Genomic DNA, 20,276 nt, shown 5'->3' with positions numbered 1-20,276 from the left:
CTGGAATGGGGAGGGGTAGTCCTCCCATTCTCTGTATAGAATTTTGCTTAATTATCCTCTTTTAATACTATATTCCTCCAAAGTGGGCCAGGTGCCCATGAGTTCAGTTTTTTCTACGTTCATTCTTTCCAGAGAGTGAACCTGCACTGTCCTGCCAGGATAGACCAGGGCAGCACCTAGCTATGTTATCCATGGAAATCTAACTGCTTCCATCCAATGTTTCTATTTTCAGCTTCAGCTGCCACCACCATTCTCCATAGTTTTCAGAGCTATTGGCGCCCCCGGGTCTTGACTCTTATGGAGAGGCTATGATGTAAATTGCACTCATCTCACACACTAGTAAAGTAATTCTCAAAATTCTCCAAACCAGGCTTCAGTAATATGTGAACCGTGAACTTCCTAATGTTCAAGCTGGTTTTAGAAAAGGCAGAGGAACCAGAGATCAAATTGCCAACATCCGCTGGATCATGGAAAAAGCAAGAGAGTTCCAGAAAAACATCTATTTCTGCTTTATTGACTATGCCAAAGCCTTTGACTGTGTGGATCACAATCAACTGTGGAAAATTCTTCAAGAGATGGGAATACCAGACTACCTGATCTGCCTCTTGAGAAATTTGTATGCAGATCAGGAAGCAACAGTTAGAACTGGACATGGAACAACAGACTGGTTCCAAATAGGAAAAGGAGTTCATCAAGGCTGTATATTGTCACCCTGTTTATTTAACTTATATGCAGAGTACATCACGAGAAACGCTGGACTGGAAGAAGCACAAGCTGGAATCAAGACTTCTGGGAGAAATAACAGTAACCTCAGATATGCAGATGACACCACCCTTATGGCAGAAAGTGAAGAGGAACTAAAAAGCCTCTTGATGAAAGTGAAAGTGGAGAGTGAAAAAGTTGGCTTAAAGCTCAACATTCAGAAAACGAAGGTCATGGCATCCGGTCCCATCACTTCATGGGAAATAGATGGGGAAACAGTGGAAACAGTGTCATACTTTATTTTTCTGGGCTCCAAAATCACTGCAGATGGTGATTGCAGCCATGAAATTAAAAGATGCTTACTCCTTGGAAGGAAAGTTATGACCAACCTAGATAGCATATTCAAAAGCAGAGACATTACTTTGCCAACAAAGATCCGTCTAGTCAAGGCTATGGTTTTTCCTGTGGTCATGTATGGATGTGAGAGTTGGACTGTGAAGAAGGCTGAGCCCCGAAGAATTGATGCTTTTGAACTGTGGTGTTGGAGAAGACTCTTGAGAGTCGCTTGGACTGCAAGGAGATCCAACCAGTCCATTCTGAAGGAGATCAGCCCTGGGATTTCTTCGGAAGGAATGATGCTAAAGCTGAAACTCCAGTACTTTGGCCATCTCATGCGAAGAATTGACTCATTGGAAAAGACTCTGATGCTGGGAGGGATTGGGGGCAAGAGGAGAAGGGGACGACAGAGGATGAGATGGCTGGATGGCATACACTGACTCGATGGACGTGAGTCTGGGTGAACTCCGGGAGTTGGTGATGGACAGGGAGGCCTGGCATGCTGCGATTCATGGGGTCGCAAAGAGTCGGACACGACTGAGCAACTGATCTGATCTGATGATGTAAATTATTCAGCTTCTAGGCATCTCCTGTTGTTGACTTTGTTGGATGAAGTTTTCCTCTTTTTCTGATCTGTTAGGTTAGTTAACAGTCATCCTGCTAAGTTTCCAGTTTCAAAAATTATCTGCATTTCTCTTCTGTTTTCTTCGACTTTCTTGGTTTAAACCCTCTACATTAAAAAATATTATTTTATTATGATAAGGAGTATATTGGTTAAAAGCATGGATTCTAGAACCAGACTGCCCAGATCCATTTCTTCTGTGACCTTGGGATGAGTGACTTAATCTCTCTCTGACTTAGTTTCCTCATCTTAAAAAATTAGTAGTTGGAGTACTTGATAGATTAAATGATTTAAGACATGTAAGCATTTAAAACCATAGCTGTTTTAGAAAGTATTAAGCATTATTATTTGAGAGTGAGCCTGTAAGTCACTCAGTCGTGTCCGACTCTTTGTGACCCCATGGACTATCCAGTCCATGGAATTCTCTAGGCCAGAATACTAGAGTTGGTAGCCTTTCCTTTCTCCAGGAGATCTTCCCAACCCAGGGATCAAACCCAGGTCTCGTGCATTGCAGGCAGATTCTTACCAGCTGAATCACAAGGGAAGCAAGAATACTGGAGTGGGTAACCTATCCTTTCTCCAGGGGATCTTCCCAACCCAGGAATCAAACCAGGGTCTCCTGCATTACAAGAGGATTCTTTACCAACTGAGCTATCAGGGAAACCATTGAGAGTGGTTTCAGGCAGAAAATAAAAACTTGTATTCAGTTAACCATGTTTAATTGCAAAGCCAAAGAAATACACTTAAAAAGATGAATCAGTAGGCAATATTGTTCATTTTATCTAATGATGGGACCAAAGAACAAACAGTACATCTGATATGCTACATAAAATGTTTAGGTTTTTTCATTATTTTATTACTGAAAGGAACCTTTGATTCATGATTTCCAACTGTTTATTTTATAGAAGAGGAAAACTGAGACTCAGAGAGTTAAGTGACTTATCTTAAGGCTAGAATCCATGGCTCAGAATTCCTATTTCAGTCTTCTTTCCATTAAGTCATATTTCTTTTTCTAAGTAACAATGAATATGTGAGATTTGTGAGTTTATTTTTGGTAATGATGGTATCCTGTACCTAATTTTCTTCTCTTTATAGTTTGCTCTCAAGTGCTCAGACCTGGATCAATAATAAGCTTTGGTTTCTGACATACCCACATCACTGGTCCATGTGTAATCTATTTTTGTTTTTAATAATGTAATGCATAAAATGAAAGCATCCATACTGTGTGCAATCCTTGAGGGGATAATTTAAATACATAATTTCTATGTACATGTAGTACAAAAATAAACTCATACATTTATAAGTATTTTGGTGAAACAGCTATTTGTTTTTTCTCTCCTGGATCAAGAGTTATCTTATGGATGGGTCGTTTCGCAGCTCTCTGTCTCATCCTGTTGAAATTTACCAGATGGGATAGTTGTGGATTAGAAAACAAAATAAGATGGGGAGGAACATGGAAAGAACCAGAAATATGAGTGCTTTGCAATTAACATTGAGACATATATGTCTCTGAAACTTGTTGGTCTCTGCAAATTGTGTAATGTGGGTTTTGTTTGTGGTGCAGGTCTGAGAACCATTGGAGTCATCACCAAACTGGATCTCATGGATGAAGGAACAGATGCCAGGGATGTTCTAGAGAATAAGCTGCTGCCACTTCGCAGGGGTAATGTAATGTGTCCTATACAGGACTTTCTTTGATGGTGTGGCAGAAAAACAACTGGGAAACCAGTGGGAGGCTGAATTTTTATGCCTCCACATTGAGAAGAATGGATTTAAGCTTAGTTAAACATTTTATGGAATGACATGGTGTTCCCAAATAATGTAGTAAAATTGATCCAAAGAAAGAACTATTCCTTCAAACAATAGGAATAAAACAGGAAAAGGAAGGGGTTTGAAGGAACGGTATAATTATTCATCATAGTCTGTATAAATGTATTCTGTTTAAGTCTGAATTATTTACTTGCTGCTGTCTGACAAAGCTGCTTAGAGATTTACTCTATTTAAATGCACAGATCTTTTAAGGACAAAAGGACGTTATTTTGTTAATGCTAAAAAATCAACATTAACCAAATTGTCCAGCCTTCATTAAATACTGATATCCCAAATTGAGTTTTGTAAGGGGATCTGTTCTTCAGACTCTTAAAATTATTTTGCTTTTCTTATTTGGCCTCTTTGACAGCTTTAAAATTTCCCCAGAAGAAGAAACCAAAAGTGTCCCCAACTCCATAGATGTGTGTTTTGTTTTAGGTTACGTGGGGGTGGTAAACAGGAGCCAGAAGGACATAGATGGGAAGAAGGACATAAAGGCTGCCATGTTGGCAGAAAGGAAATTTTTTCTCTCACACCCGGCTTACAGACATATTGCTGATCGGATGGGGACCCCACACCTTCAGAAGGTCCTTAATCAGGTAAAAATGGTTTTTCAATCAACAAGAACAATTATAAAATATGTGAATGGCTATTGGAATCCATATTTCTTATTTTTATACTTTTTTCTGAACTATTTAGCATAATAGTATTAATAGAAAAGTTAAAAGATGAATATGAATACTTAGACCCATGCCATTAGTAATTCTAAATGACCAGAATCCACCTTAATATTATTGAAAGAATAGTGTACTAAGCAGAAATACGTATTTATTTACAAACAGTGAACAGGGGAACACATTTTAGCACATATTTGTTCATAATATATAATTGTTTTAAGGAGTTAAACTTGTATCTCTCTGAAAAGTTTGTCTCTTGTCATCTGTTTTTTTTTGAAATGTCAATCTGTGATGGTTAAGTTAAAATTTCTTTATGATTTTGTTTAGGATTGGTTTGATCCTTAATTTCCAATCTTAAAAACACATAAGCAATCACTGATCTTCATTCATCTAAGAAACTTTTCCAGATAACCCCTTTCCTCATAACAGATAGAATTAGGCCCTTTGCTTCCCCTCACTTCATGCATATTGGAGAAGGCAATGGCACCCCACTCCAGTACTCTTGCCTGGAAAATCCCATGGATGGAGGAGCCTGGTGGGCTGCAGACCATGGGGTCGCGAAGAGTCGGACACGACTGAGTGACTTCACTTTCACTTTTCCCTTTCATGCATTGGAGAAGGAAATGGCAACCCACTCCAGTGTTCTTGCCTGGAGAATCCCAGGGACAGGGGAGCCTGGTGGGCTGCCGTCTATGGGGTCGCACAGAGTCGGACACGACTGAAGCGACTTAGCAGGAGCAACTTCATGCATATATACATTTCTTCCATAAAAATTTAGTGTACTTTTTTTTCATATATTTTCCAGTCCCTAGTAGAATTGTGTCATAGTCATTGAGTATAGAGCCTCCACCCCAAGTTTTGATTACATTGACTCAGATGGTGAGCAACTTTTCTCACAAAAAGTATGCTTTAACTTTTATTTATGAACTTAAATAAGTCAAGTAGTTAACAGTCGTTCTGATTGTTCCCTCCTAGAAGGTGTCAGTAGAGGCTAACACAACAGTAGGCTACTAGTAACATTATATCTGAACAATTTAGGCAGCAATTGAAGCAGTTTTAGAAAATAAAAAACAGTAGTATACTTGTATTTTAAGTGATGTAACACAGACTAATATAAAATTTGTATTTTTAAATTAAGGGTAGATGAATATTTGGAAGCCATAAAGCAATAATATAGTTGTCATTTAAAAATTTTTAACTTGTTTTGGAGAAGGAAGTTTGGTTTGTCATGCAAGAATCATGATATTCTATCAATGTATTTAGCTCTGATAAAACTATTTTTTGATTTCTGCTCTCATACCTGTATTGGGCTAAGAAAAATGCAAATAAATGAAAAAAAAAACTTAGAGAAAAGTCACTAAAATAATTAGAAATAATAAAGTTAGAAATATGAATACTGGAAAAGTAGAACAGGTATGCTTGACCATTTGGTTATTACAGGTGACCCATAAAGTATGGCATAACTGATTCTGGTTGACTGAAAATTGAATAAATATTATACTAAAGATCTTTCATTTCCTGTATAATCAGTTTCTCTATTGCTTCAAGGATCTTCACACTGTGTTTGAAATTAGGATATTTTTTTTTTTGCCATGCCATATGGCATGTGGGATCTTAGTTCCCCAGCAAGGGATTGAACCCTTGCATTGAAAGCACACTGTTTTAACCACTGGACTTCCAGGGAAGTCTCCTGAAATTAGGATAATTTTATTGCTGATCTTATGTGTACCAACACGTCTGATCCTGAGGGACTCTTACTATAGCAAAAACTGAAAAAAGGACAGGATATTTTTGAGGAATTGAAAAGAATATCATTATGGCTGGAGGTCAGAGAGTGAGTTGTAAGAGAAGAATGTGGAGATGAAGGCAGTGGCTGAATCCTATAGTGTTTGTAGGCAAAGTTAAAGATTTTGGCTGTTATCCTAAGAGCCCTGGGGAGTCAGTTGTTTAAGGAATCTGAGGAGGGGAATAACAGTCACATCTGTGGGTTAAAATGATTATGGTGGTTGCAAATAGGAAGATCAAGAGTAGAAATGGGGAAATGAGAAGAAAGAAAAAAAGAGAATTGAGAAGACCTCTTACTTAGGAGTCAAAGTGAGAAATGATGGTAGCCTGGTCTTGGTTAGTGCCAGTGGAGATGGAAAATGAATCAGATTTGGGGCATATTTGGGAAAATTGAGAACTTGGCAGTGGATTAGCTCTAGTGATTGACAGAGAGGGAAAGTCAAGTATAACTCCCAAGTTCCAGGTTATTATGAAATCACCAAGATGGAGAAACTTCTGAAGGGAATATTAGGTACTTGATTTCAGTCATGTTGAGGTTAACACTTCCAAGAAGAGAAGTTAGGCAAGTCAGTCAAGTGGTTACTATTACTCTTAGATCTGGGGTTTGTTCTTGGGCATTGCTACTGGGAATGCAGTCTTCTCCATTCTTTTATTTTCTGCTTCAAAACCATAATGGCAACACATGCCAGGGGAATAACATGATAAATCTGTTGGAGGAGTGTGGAATTTCCTCAGTTCTGTCTCGTCCCAACAGAAATTTGAAGTGACGGACCAGATTACAGCCCTTGGACAGACCCTGTCACAGCTCTCAGACAGACTGTGTCACAGCTCTCAGACAGATCGGTGTTACAGCTCCATGTTACAGCTCAGTTTTATTTAGAAAATAAAGGAAAATACATCCTTCAGGCATGAGGGCATGCCGACCCAAAAGACAAGAAGAGAAGAGGGGAGTTACCCCCAGCCCTTTGGCTCCTCTTTTTATGTGGTTTTTATCTCCTCCCCCTGGGCTTGCCCTATGTAAATTGGGCTAGCCAGGAGTGCTGTTTGTTCTACCTGAGGTCCTCACTGTGGTCCTCAGACCTTCCTTTGTTCTATTTTCTCAAGCTTTTCCCTTCCTTGTCTTTTAGCCACTGCCATTCTGGACTCCTTTTTCCTATTCTAACAAGTCATAACTATGGACAAGGTTATAGGATAGGTGTGAACTATTGACAGTTAAATAACTTGATTTATTGAATAGATATATCCAGATAACCTTGAATATCCAGATAACCTTGAATCTGCCTGCAATATGGGAGACCTGGGTTCGATCCCTGGGTTGGGAAGATCCCCTGGAGAAGGGCATGGCAACCCACTCCAGTATTCTTTCCTGGAGAATCCCCATGGACAGAGCTATTGTCCATAGGGTTGCAAAGAGTTGGAAAGAACTAAGTGATTAGGTATGCACATGGGTAAGCTCGGATAAACATAAATGATTTTAAATGGTTCTTCAGTTGGTTTGGGTCTACTTATCTTATTCCCCTTATTTTAAATTTAAAATACACAGACGAACTATACAAAAAAGATCTTCAGGACGCAGGTAATCATGATGGTGTGATCATTCACCTAGAGCCAGACATTCGGAATGTGAAGTCAAATAGGCCTTATTAAGCATCACACAAACAAAGCTAGTGGAGGTGATGGAATTCCAGTTGAGCTATGTCAAATCCTAAAAGATGATACTGTGAAAGTGCTGCACACAATATGCCACCAAATTTGGAAAGCTCAACAGTGGCCACAGGACTGGAAAAGGTCAGTTTTCATTCCAATCTCAAAGAAAGGCAATGCCAAAGAATGCTCAAACTACTGCACAATTGCACTCATCTCACACGCTAGTAAAGTAATGCTCAAAATTCTCCAAGCCAGGCTTCAACAGTACATGAACCTTGAACTTCCAGATGTTCAAGCTGGATTTAGAAAAGGCAGAGGAACCAGAGATCAAATTGCCAACATCTGCTAGGTCATTGAAAAAGCGAGAGAGATCCAGAAAAACATCTATTTCTGCTTTATTGACTATGCCAAAGCCTTTGAGTACGTGGATCACAACAAACTTTGGAAAATTCTTCAAGAGATAGGAATACAAGACCACCTGACTTCCCTCCTGAGAAATCTGTATGCAGGTCAGGAAGAAATAGCTAGAGCTAGACATGGAACAACAGCCTGGTTCCAGATCGGGAAAGGAGTACGTCAGGCTGTATATTGTCACCCTGCTTATTTAACTTATGTGCACAGTACATCATGAGAAACGCTGAGATGGATGAAGCACAAGCTGGAATCAAGATTTCTAGGAGAAATATCAATAACCTCAGATATGCAGGTTATACCACCCTTATGGCAGAAAGCGAAGAAGAACTAAAGAGCCTCTTGATGAAAGTGAAAGAGGAGAGTAAAAAAGTTGCCTTAAAGCTCAACATTCAGAAAACTAAGACCATGGCATTCAGTCCCATCACTTCATGGCAAATAGATGGGAAAACAGTGGATACAGTGGCTGACCTTATTTTTTTAGTCTCCAAAATCACTGCAGATGGTGACTGCAGCCATGAAATTAAAAGACACTTACTCCTTGGAAGGAAAGTTATGACCAACCTGGATAGCATATTCAAAAGCAGAGACATTACTTTGCCAACAAATGTCTATCTAGTCAAGGCTATGGTTTCTCCAGTAGTGATGTATGGATGTGAGAGATTGACTAAAAGACACTTACTCCTTGGAAGGAAAGTTATGACCAACCTAGATAGCATATTCAAAAGCAGAGACATTACTTTGCCAACAAATGTCCATCTAGTCAAGGCTATGGTTTCTCCAGTAGTGATGTATGGATGTGAGAGATTGACTATAAAGAAAGCTGAGCACCGAAGAATTGATGCTTTTGAACTGTGGTGTTGTAGAAGACTCTTGAGAGTCCCTTGGACTACAATGAGATGAAACCAGTCAATCATAAAGGAAATCAATCCTGAATATTCATTGGAAGGACTGATGTTGAAGCCGAAACTCCAATACTTTGGCCACCTGATGCAAACTACTGACTCATTTGAAAAGACCCTGATGCTGGGAAAAATTGAAGGTAGGAGGAGAAGGGGACGACAGAGGATGAGATGGTTGGATGGCATCACCAACTCAATGGACATGAATTTGGATAAACTCTGGGAGTTGGTGATGGACAGGGAGGCCTGGCATGCTGTGGTCCATGGGGTCACAAAGAATTGGACACAACTGAGTGACTGAATCGACTCACTGACTTTAAATTTATTATTCTTTTCCCTAGATTTCTATAACATTTACATTTCTCTTGATTCTGAATTTATTTCTTAAGCCATGCAAAAAGGTGATCTTTTTTCCTGTTAATTCAGACTTAATTATATTGTAACAGAAAGAGCATTAGTCAGAGGGCTAATCAATCTGAGTTTATATCCCACCTTTATTCTCAATTAGTTTTGTCCCTCTAGGAAATCTGTTAGAGAATTTTCTTTATCCTAAGCTTGAGGTGTCAGCAGATGACTTCAGTGGAAATGCCAAAGCAAGTGGTTAGGTAGAGGTATCAATACCAGGGCTTTTTATATACAACCTGTTGAGGGTGTAAGCTAGGGACTAACCACAGTTGGACTGGGGCCTAAAGATGGAGGAAAGAGGAAACACCTGCCTGAGCTATAGAATGGAAAGGAAGTTAACAACTGACAGGTACATGGGTATGAATGAGCTCCACTGGTGGGTGAGCCTTTTGGTTCTGAGAATTCAGGCAGCACCTGTCATTCTCTGCTTTTTTCATTTGTTTCACATTCTAACTTAAGGTTCCTTTTCACAGGGTAGCTGATCTGACAGATTAGTCCATACTAAGGTGTCATTAGGCAGCTTCATTAGTAAACTTAGCTGCCTTTTAACAGGGTATCCCCGATGTAAAGAGATAGTCTCAGCTAGTGACTTTAGCTGAGGGAATTTTGACCTGGGGTGTAGGCAGTGGAGGAGAGAGCTGGAACTTTTCACATCTGTCTACACAGTCAGACTCACATGTGTGTATGACTTTCTAAGGTTTTGAGTGATCTGGAAAACAGTGAAGGCCAATTTTTATCTTCCGAATTGAACTTCCGTCTCTTATATGTGTGCATGAATTTGTTTTGTTTTATTTAGCAACTTACCAACCACATTCGAGACACCCTGCCCAACTTCAGGAACAAACTACAGGGCCAGTTGCTGTCCATAGAACATGAAGTAGAAGCCTACAAAAACTTCAAGCCAGAGGACCCCACCCGGAAGACCAAAGCATTGCTGCAGTGAGTCACCTTGCCCTTCCCTTGTTCAGCACTTGAAACTCATTTCTTCAGTTTGCTTTTTCCTTAGTCTATTTATCATGCTAGTTTCTAGGTTTTTTTCCCATAGAAGTAAAGTATATGAGGCTTTGTATATGTCATAAAATAAGCCTTGAATCTTTGTTTTCTTGAAGAATAGTTGTTGATCTTAATTCTGTCATTATAAATTTAACCAATGCCCAATCCTCTGCCCAGTTTTAGTGTGTTTTTCTAATTGGATTCAGTAAATGAGCAAAACCAACAGTGATAACTCAGTAGGGTTGTTTGCCCTTAGTCTTTAAAAGTGGGCTAGGTTCCTGTTGAAAATGTCATCTGGATTGTGCAACTGTTTCTGTTGGTATCACATGTACTTATTATCTTTTTTACTTCAGTCATTTTATATCATCTGTCTGTGTGTATTTTTCAGTGCAGTGAGAACCAAGGATTTAATTTTAAAAACTACAGACAGTAGGGCACATTTAAGTTTCTTTTTCCTATTTGGTAATGATTTTAATGTAGACCTTTAAATACACAAATGTGAAAACTGCCAAGTGTCTTTTTACTCCTTCAAGATCTTTTCTTCTTATCCTTGGGTTATTAGATTTATCCCTGAGGGTTCTTGGGTTAGGATAGCAGAGTTGTTGGAGGATTGCCATCCCCTTATGTCTTTTACCCTCATTCCTTCTTTTAGCTCCTTCCAGCCTCATCTATCCTTTTATCCCTGTGCTTCAAATTGCCCCAGGTCTCTGTCCACCAGAAGACCCCCACTGACCAGCTTACATCCCTGGATATCTGAAGTCCATCTCTAAAGATGATGCTTGCCACTTCCTATGGCCCCTTTCTCTCTGCACTCTTGTAATCACATACCCCTAATATGGCTTTTAAAATGCACAACCTAATTCCTTTTATTTGTAGGAGGATTTCTAAATGTTAAAATTATTTATGTAACATATTTAATGCATTATCTTGTATTCCTCCATGTAAAAAACAGTAAGATCATACAGAGGAAAAATTTTTTTTCTTGGATTCAACTTTCTCATAGTTTATCTTTTCTTTTTCTTCTTGGCTTTGGTTAAGCTCCTATTAAAAGTCTTCAAGTTACAGAGAAAGGAAAGCTATTTCTGTTTAGGCCCTAGGTCATCATCTTAACGTTCAACTGAAACTGTTGTCTTTGTAAAGACTAGGTTTTGCCTCTGTGATTCCATTGGACTCATTACAATTTTCCACAGTTGGATTCCTCCCTTGTAGGGAGCTGATTCACCTCCTTCTTTCCTTCCTGCCTCTCTCCCTCCCTCCCTTTCTTCATTACTTTCTCTTGCCTTGCTCACACCTCTGTGTTCTCTTTGATGTCTGGCTCTGTGCTATCTACTACGGATTCAAAAATGAATATGATTTTTAACCCTCAAGAAGAAACCACAGTAGAGCAGCAGAAACAGATATATAAACAACTAACTGTTAAAGTCTGATAAATGCTACATTTCTGGTAAGTATTAAATGTTAAGGAAGACCAGATAAAGAGCAGATACATGCTAGGAAGGGTGTGAACTCACTTGAATGAGACCCTGAAGTATGGGAGGAGTTTGTCAGGTGGAAGAAGGAAGTCAAGAGAATAGTGTGAACTTCGCTACAACTTGTTCTAGTGGGCCAGGTGGCTGGGGTGTAGGGAATGGGAAAGGAGTAGCTAGAGGTGAATTTTCAGGTGTTTCCCAATGTTTCATACCTTTCCAGGTGTTTAAAATTAGGTTAATATTAGCACATACATGAACATAGCTATATCCAGTTATATTCTAGATTTTTAGGCCTAAATATTTGAAATTCCTTTTACTTCATCCATAATTTTAAAGAGAGAGAATAAAAGATTAAGATTTTAGGTGGTTTGAATTTTTTCTCAATATAGTAGATTTTGGATTTAAAAATAGTTTCAGTGTGTCAGAATTGAGACTTTCTAAACCTACTAGTCATAAATACAACTAGTCATTTTTTCTGTATAACATATTTTTTTGCTTTGTTTTTTACCAACTGTCTTGAGGTAATCCATTCCTTCATTGAATTTGCTGAGTACCTCTCATATGCCAAGCAGGGGATAATAAATCATATGCATGGTCCATGCCCTTAGGAGAGAGACTGATAGATGAGTGATGGTGATGCCGTCTGCTACATGCTCTGCTGAAAATATGCTGAGGAAGCTGAGAAGGGGTCCTTCATCTGGGTGGCAGTGAGTGGTGGTGGTGGATAGAGTTGTGGATCATGGAAAGCTTCCTGAAAAAACTAATGCTTAAATTGAGTCTTGAAGGATAGATAATAACTAGCCAGACAAAGAAGCATAAGGCAGAGCAGAAAGGAAAATGAGTGTAAAAGCACAGAGACATGGTACTCATGGGGACCTCCAAATAGCTTCTTTTTAGTTGGTTTGGAAGGTGAGTGGGGATGAGTAGTAAGAGATGAGGCATCCAGGGCCAGACCCTGGAGAATCTTAGGTGATGGGGTCAGGAGCTTTCATTTTATTAAATTTTAGGGAGTCATTGAAAAACAAGGCTAGAGTTAGTTGCAGAGGGGCAAGGGTGGAGGGCCAGAAATTTGCATTGTTCTGGCAGAATGAGGTCTGCGATGCTGAGGTCAGGGAAGAGAGTAGCTCATAAAGTATGAGAGTACTCTGCTGGAGCAGTTGGAACACCAGGTGATAGTGATGTCACAGGAGTCCTGGCTCATGTTACTATTTTATATGAAGTTTTATTGCTTAGATGATTTTTTAAAAATTTAATCAGAGGATAATTGCTTTACAATGTTATGTTGGTTTCTGCGTACAACAACGTGAAATAGCCCTAAGTATATACATATGCTCTCTCTCTCTTGAACCTCCTTCCACCCCACCCTATATCCCACCCCTCTAGGTTGTCACAGAGTGCTGGGCTGGGCTCCCTGAGTTATACAGCAGCCTCCTACTAGCTATCAATTTTACACGTGGTAGTGTATTTCTAATTTAAGTATTTTAAAATGCCGTTTTATAGTTGCAGCTAAATGGCAGAATGTTTATTTAATGATGCAGATATTTAAAGTATATATTTTAAATTAGATGTCTGAAATAAATCTTGATAATGTGTATTTCATATAGTTACATTTTGAGCACTGACTAGAGTGCATTGTTAATTCTGCCAGTAGGTGCCACTAAGAACACCAGGAAAAGGGTTCTGAGGAATAACCATAGCAAATTCAGATAAAAAATGCGAAGCCTTGTAACTTTAACTTGAATTTATTTCTCTTTTGCAAAACAGGATGGTTCAACAATTTGCTGTGGATTTTGAGAAGAGAATTGAAGGGTCAGGGGATCAAGTAGACACCCTGGAGCTCTCAGGGGGTGCTAAAATCAATCGTATATTCCATGAACGCTTTCCTTTTGAGATAGTAAAGGTTTGTACCAAATGTTATTCTTTCCTTTTGTTTTATTTCATTTCTATTTTCTGTTCTACATAACTGTTCATAAAATGTTATATGAATGGTATGGGACTAAGATAATTCTTTAAACAAAAACCTTCTTACTCAGGTAGTGAAATTCAGGAGGGAAGTTATTTTCTTACTGATGGTTATTATTTTATTTAATGGAATCTAATGATATTTCAATAATTCAACAACTACTAACAGGTTCCTGTGATGCTTATTTGTTGTCTAATTTATTTACAAATGTTTCTTGAGCATCTACTGTGTACCAGTGACCTTAGGTGCCAGGGATCAAGACAGAGATACTATCGGGTGACAAAAGACAGAAAATTGACAAATAGACAAAGTAAAAAAAAAATAATAATCTAGTATTATTACATGATGAAATATGAGAGAGAATGGGATTAGATTAGCCACTTTTGATGGAATGTTCAGGCAAGGTCTCTCTGACTATGGGGCCCTTAAAGCATGACCAGAATGGCATGAAGAGGTCAGCTATAAGGATCTGAAGGAAGAAGGTTGTTTAAGGCAAGATGCCAAGGACAAGGCCCTAAAGCAAGCACCTGTGTAGCAGGTGAGGAACAACTGAGGCTGGTGCAGAGCTGTGAAGGGGAGGGGGCAGAAAATGAATTCAGATAAAGGAAGTGCCCAGTTTATGCAGAGCTTTATAGGTTGTGATAAACTGCTTACATTTAACAATGGGAAGTCCGGGGAGAGTTTTAAGAAAAAGTGTGACCTGATTTGGTTGGTGATTTTAAAAGACCACTGTCTGGTTGGATTATAAAGGAGCAAAAGTGAATTGAAGGAGACAAGATGGGTTAAACAGTAGGGCCGAAGCAGGGGTGAATCCACTTTGTTGGGGACCTGAAGCCTATACAATTTGGGGACCCCTCTTGAAGAATGCAAAATTATAAACACACAGGCACAGGGTCTTGTAAGGAATTTATGCAAGAGAGAAGTTCTGAAACTTAAACTTCTTTAGCTTTATAGTAGAAATGCCTCAACAGAGAGGCTTGAGAGAAGTGGATGGATTCATGATTTTGAAGAAAGGATTAATGGGGCTTGGATTGTTATGGGAAATGCAAAAGAGAGAAGATTCAAGATGACTCCCAAGATTTTGACTTGCACAACTGAGCAAATGTTAGTGTCCATCAGGTGAGGAAACTGAGAAAAAGTTCAGTGTGGAGGTATGAACCAAGAGTTTTGTTTCAGAGATGTTAAGTTTGAAATGCCCCATAGGCAGCGAGGTAGTTTTAGGGACTGTGTTACCTGTCTCACATACAGAGGCATGTACTTATGTCTTGGTGTGGGAGGCAGATGGGTAAATAGACAGTTTCATTAATATGTGTTAAGAAAAGTGATAAACTTCAGCACAGGGTGCTATGGAAACACAGTCCACAGAAACGAATCCCAGCCTGACTGTGTAAGGGAGCTTGGCTTCTGAGCTAAGAAGGTTGAGCAGCTAGTTAAGCAGGAATAGGTGGGGTGGGGTTGAGGAAGAGAGTTTTCCAGACAGAAAGGGAGGAGTGGTAAAGGCTGAGGTGTAGAACTAAAGCAGTTCATTGTTCTATGGCATAAAGTGTGAGGGGGGCGGGAAATGGACAGGCAATGAGGTTGGAGAGGCCAAATCTCAAAAGTTAGGGGCTGACCCAAATGTTCTCTTGATATCCCTTTCAGGTCTAAGCTCTATGACACTTTGATCCTACTTTCAATAAATTTAAGGTACCTAGAACTTCTGGGAAAATTTTAATACAGTACTCTATCCTGTGTAGGATTGGCAAAATATTATTAATTTCATCTTTTAAATGAATTTTGAACTCAGGTGCTTAACATGGCCAGGGAGAAGAGACAGCCATTGTTAATTCTCAACACAGCTGGACTACTGTTGTACATCAGGGGACACCTATGTATGCATTTGTCTGTGAATACATTTACTACATTCAGCAAAAGAGTGAAGAATTATATATTTCAAATGAATGGCCAGATTTATGTACAGAAGACATCCTTTATGTGCAGCACTCCTTATCTATAAAAGAGTTAAAATCTGCTGCACTAAAACTCCCAGAAATCCCTAACATTCTGTGTTGCCTTGAACTTTATATAAACAGATGTCTTGACCATCTGGATTTAGGTTAGGAAAGACATGAGTATCCATTTATTAATAATGGAGTAAAGTTGTTCTCATTTTTAAATATTCAACAATATTATTATTCAGAGGAATTGAGTGTCATAACTGTGGCTCATTTTGCTTCCACAGATGGAGTTCAATGAGAAAGAATTGCGAAGAGAAATAAGCTATGCAATCAAAAACATACATGGTATCAGGCAAGTGCTTCACGTTTTCCTTGTCTTCAGTTCAAGCTAATAAAAAAATTAGTGTTTATAAATGGCTAGTGAAGTAGCCTTTTCATCATCTGAGCAGAGTAGAATGTAGAGGTGGGAGTAAGAAATAAGAAATAGGAAATTCTTGTTTGAGTTCAATGATAATTTCTAGTATTGTCATATTGTCTTTTTCCACTGAAAAATCAAAAACCCTGTCTGCACTCACAGCACCATGCTCTTGACAATTGGGGATTTACTGATGAACAAGACCTTGTTCTCCAGAGCTGTATATTTCAGAGGCAAAGGCCAGACTTGCTCATAAGTGATCATCACTTACACCAAGACTAGATGGATTAATTTTGACTGGATTTATGGAGCAAGATTGGGGAAGATTAATGAAGGTGGTTATTTTAGAGTCAAATCAACTTGCCTGTTTTGAAAACAAGAATGATTTCAACAAGGAAAGGTGTCTTTGTGTATAAATGTGAATATGTGTGTATATGGGGTAGATGGCGATGCAAAGAGATGTAAGAGGCGATTGTTGAGGCTGGAGGAGATGAGAAGGGGCATAGAGTGGAGGAAGTAGTGTGAGCAAAGGCACGGAGGTGGCAAAGAGCAGCATGTGTTCATGGAGCAGGGAGCCCTGCATTTGGACTGGAGTTAGAAATACAGAAGGAGAGCAGAGAGGTGGTTGGGAGGAGAACTTGTGCCTGAATTCCCCCTCATATAAAGTGGGATTATCCTCATCTATTTTTATTAAAGAACTGGGATAAGAAAATAAATGAATTTAAAGCACATTTTGTGAGTTCGTGTTTAGAGGGCTAAATTCAATGTAATGGAGCATATGCTAAATTGATTCAAGGTCAGAAGACTTAGGTTGCCTACTTCATGATGATCTTACATGAAGGAGGGGGTCCCCAGTCTATCGGTTGATTGTGTCCCAGATTCTGCCTCAGGGCCAGCTTGAGACTATTTGAGGAACAGAAACTGAGAGAGCAAAACTTGACACTGAGTGTGACCGTGATGGGTGATTTTCCAAAGGAGTTATGACATTTGAATTTATCCTTATGAAATTTGGAAGGTCTACTCTGCTGCTGCTGCTGCTAAGTCACTTCAGTCGTGTCTGACTCTGTGCGACCCCATAGACGGCAGCCCACCAGGCTCCCCTGTCCCTGGGATTCTCCAGGCAAGACGGGGTAAATATGTAAATATGCATTCATAAAGTGAAAAGGAGAGAACATCTCTAACCACATCCAGTGTGTTTTTCTTAACCATCAACAGGATTTCTAAGTTCCCTATTAATTCTCTTCCCTCTCCCTCAACCTCAGAAGACATTTGGTATAGAAACTCTGTCTTTCTCTTTAGCTGAACAGAGCTAGTATTCACACATATTAGTCTGATAAATGCAATAGAACCAAATTATGTTTTGGGAGAGGGATCAAAAAAGTATTTTTGCTTAACTAAATACAGTGTTTTTATTTGACTTTTAAAAGTTTTTACTGATTACGTTTTTATTGAATGTAACTGCAAAAATTCAGGATTCAGGATTATAGATTTCTGATTTACATGTCCACCAACAGAAGAGATTGACTGTTACTATTATGCTGGAGTTAATTTGCCTATAAGCTGGTTGGTGACTCAGTGGTAAAGAGTCCACCTGCAATTCAGGAGCTGCGGGTTTGATCCCTGGGTGGGGAACATCCCCTGGAGAATGAAACAGTAACCCACTCCAGTATTCTTGCCTGGAGATTTGCATGGACAGGAGCCTGGCAGGCTACAGTCCATGGGATTGCAAGAGTTGGACACGATTTAGCAACTAAAATGCATGCACACACACACAAAATGATAAGAAGTGCACAATGTCCTGAGTATAACACATGCTAATAGTGCAATTATTTAGGCTTTTAAATATACTTAATTTAAAATGTTTTGTTCTCAACTGATTCTATTAGATATTTGAATAATAGAAACCACCTTTGCTCAGTGAGGATTTGATGGTCCTTCTTTGTTCTGCTAACACTGAATGCCAGTGATGAGCAAGGGATCCCTCCTTGTGGGGAAAACAAAGATAAATGCTCTAATGACTCTTCTTACTAGGATAGTCATAGGACCAAAATATGTGCTCAGATCACTGTAGTGCAAAATAAGATGCTGGGGTTCAGAGAAGGAAGACCAAGTCAGTGGCAGGACTGTAGAAAGCGAGCTGTGGGAAGTGGTTGCTTTGATCTGGCCTTTGAAGCACAGGTGGGATTTGGACAGGCTGAAATTGTGGGAAAAGTGAAATGAACATCTTAGATGAAGGAAAAGGCATAAAATATTAGCATGAATATGTTTGTGGAAAGGCAAATGGTCTGGTTTGGCTGAAACCTCATGTGCATGAGAGGAAGGAGGAAAAGAACCACAAGGAAGATTAGCGACAGACAGGGGAACAGTTTTAACGTCAGACTAAACAACGTGTAGTCTGGAGAAGTAGTTTGGAGAAGGAAATGGCAACCCACTCCAGTATTCTTGCCTGGAGAATCCCATGGATGGAGGAGCCTGGTGGGCTACAGTCCACGGGGTCACAAAGAGTTGGACATGACTGAGCGACTTCACTTTCACTTCAAACAACGTGTATTGTATTCTGTATCCAAAGTGGAGAAGTTACAGTTAACAGTATAGTATGACTGCTACTGCTGCTGCTGCTGCTAAGTCGTTTCATGGAGGAGGGCACAAAGTGCTAAGCAAATAAGAGACATAGAATGAGGCTGCTAAAAGGAAAGTGTAGAGGAAACTCTCCAAAGAGATACCATAAAATTGAGTGTTGAAGGAAGAGAGGGTAATCAAATAAGGGGAAGGGAGGAAAGTCTAGGATGGGGAGATCAGCCACCAGTGTCTGGAGCCTGCATATCTGTGGGCATAGTGTTTGTCAGGGTTCAAGATCCCTTTTACAGTAGATTTTTTCCATTGTCCTTTTGTTTAGATGTGAGTAATAATTTTTCATTTTTTGTGAAACACACACACACATGCATATACCTGCTTTCCTGAGCTTCTGCACAGCGTTAGAAAAGCCCTGTTGTGACACCAGTTTGAATTGATTCCAGCCAGATGAAAAAGATTCTTGTTACTTTGGTTATCATTTGTTATTTTTGTAAATTCACAATTTAGGCATTCAGGGTCCTAAAAAGCTAGTTCCACTTAACTGTCTTTTTTTTTTTTCTCCAGCACCCCAGGATCTCAAACTGGGAACCTCTGAACTTAGTATAATACAGCTCTCCAGGAAAGAATATGTTATATAGTTTAGGAATGCTACTGTTTCAGTGTTCAAAATATGAAGATCATTTCCTACTCCATGAAGGACAAGAAAGGATTGTTTTTGGAATACTTTAGAAACAGAAATGTACATTTAGGACACCACTTCTATTGTAGCATTCCTTTGTCCTGCTGTGAAAGAGTGAGATGAGACAAATGACAGTTAAATATTGAAGGTCACATTATGGGCCTTGAAAACATTTGGGAAACTGTTTTTAGGTAGTGTTAATCATCTATAGAATGTATTAAAGATATTACAAATGATGCTGTGAATAGAATTAATCACTGTGTACTTTTTAAATGAGGATTTTTCATGCTTAGTTTAAGTATCATGCCAATTAAAACATTGTTAAAAGAGTACTGATTATCATTCAATTTAAAATATCTAACATGCTGTTTTCTTTCTTATATCCAGGACAGGGTTGTTTACTCCAGACATGGCATTTGAGGCAATAGTCAAAAAACAAATTGTAAAGCTGAAGGGGCCTTCCTTGAAGAGTGTAGATCTGGTAATACAAGAATTAATAAACACTGTCAAGAAGTGTACCAAAAAGGTAAGTTTGGATTATGTAACTTTCCAACCCTGCTACATGTCTCTCTTTCACTGACCCTCCACTTTGTTACGAAGGTTTTGTGTTTGTTCAAGGGGAAGGATTGTAAAAACTATTAAGTGGGAATCGCTTTCATGATAGTTGGGTCTCACCCCATTTCAAATAGCGTTGTTGTCTTAATCAGGTAAACACACTTTAGAATAATCAAGTGAATGCCCTAAACCAATTTTTCCTGTGGTACATGGTTGGGACTCATTGTTAGGGCAAGGGAACCAGTGAAATTGTATATATCAAAAGGTAATTCTTCTAAGTTTTAAATGAATTCCACTGGAACCTGGATGTCTGGGAAGAGGGCATTTTGGTGTAGTAGTTTAACTGGATCTTAGGGCCTGGGCCTAAGGATTTGAATCTAGATTCAAATCCTGGT

At 39.1% G+C, this 20,276-nt stretch overlaps 1 protein-coding gene across 22 annotated transcripts in view; it reads left to right on the top strand.

Annotated features, from left to right (window-relative positions):
• DNM3 (dynamin 3) overlaps positions 1-20,276 on the top strand; it is a 658,236-nt gene that overhangs the window by 242,052 nt on the left and 395,908 nt on the right. For all 22 annotated transcript variants that reach the window (XR_015143475.1, XR_015143474.1, XR_015143472.1 and 19 more), the window contains exons 5-10: positions 3,225-3,323; positions 3,908-4,068; positions 10,093-10,235; positions 13,523-13,658; positions 15,943-16,010; positions 19,714-19,852. Coding sequence is in view for 17 of the 22 variants with exons in the window: in XM_086344642.1 (XP_086200768.1) it covers positions 3,225-3,323; positions 3,908-4,068; positions 10,093-10,235; positions 13,523-13,658; positions 15,943-16,010; positions 19,714-19,852 (746 nt within the window). In the remaining 5 variants the exon portion in view is untranslated. The remainder of the gene's footprint in view (positions 1-3,224; positions 3,324-3,907; positions 4,069-10,092; positions 10,236-13,522; positions 13,659-15,942; positions 16,011-19,713; positions 19,853-20,276) is intronic.

Source organism: Bos grunniens, chromosome 16 (assembly GCF_055505025.1).
Source record: "Bos grunniens cultivar Pamir isolate PY7600 chromosome 16, Bosgru_T2T1.0, whole genome shotgun sequence".
In the NCBI taxonomy this organism is placed as follows: Eukaryota; Metazoa; Chordata; class Mammalia; order Artiodactyla; family Bovidae; genus Bos; species Bos grunniens.
Note: the sequence above shows the minus strand (reverse complement) of the source record. Positions and strands in the feature narration are given on the sequence as shown.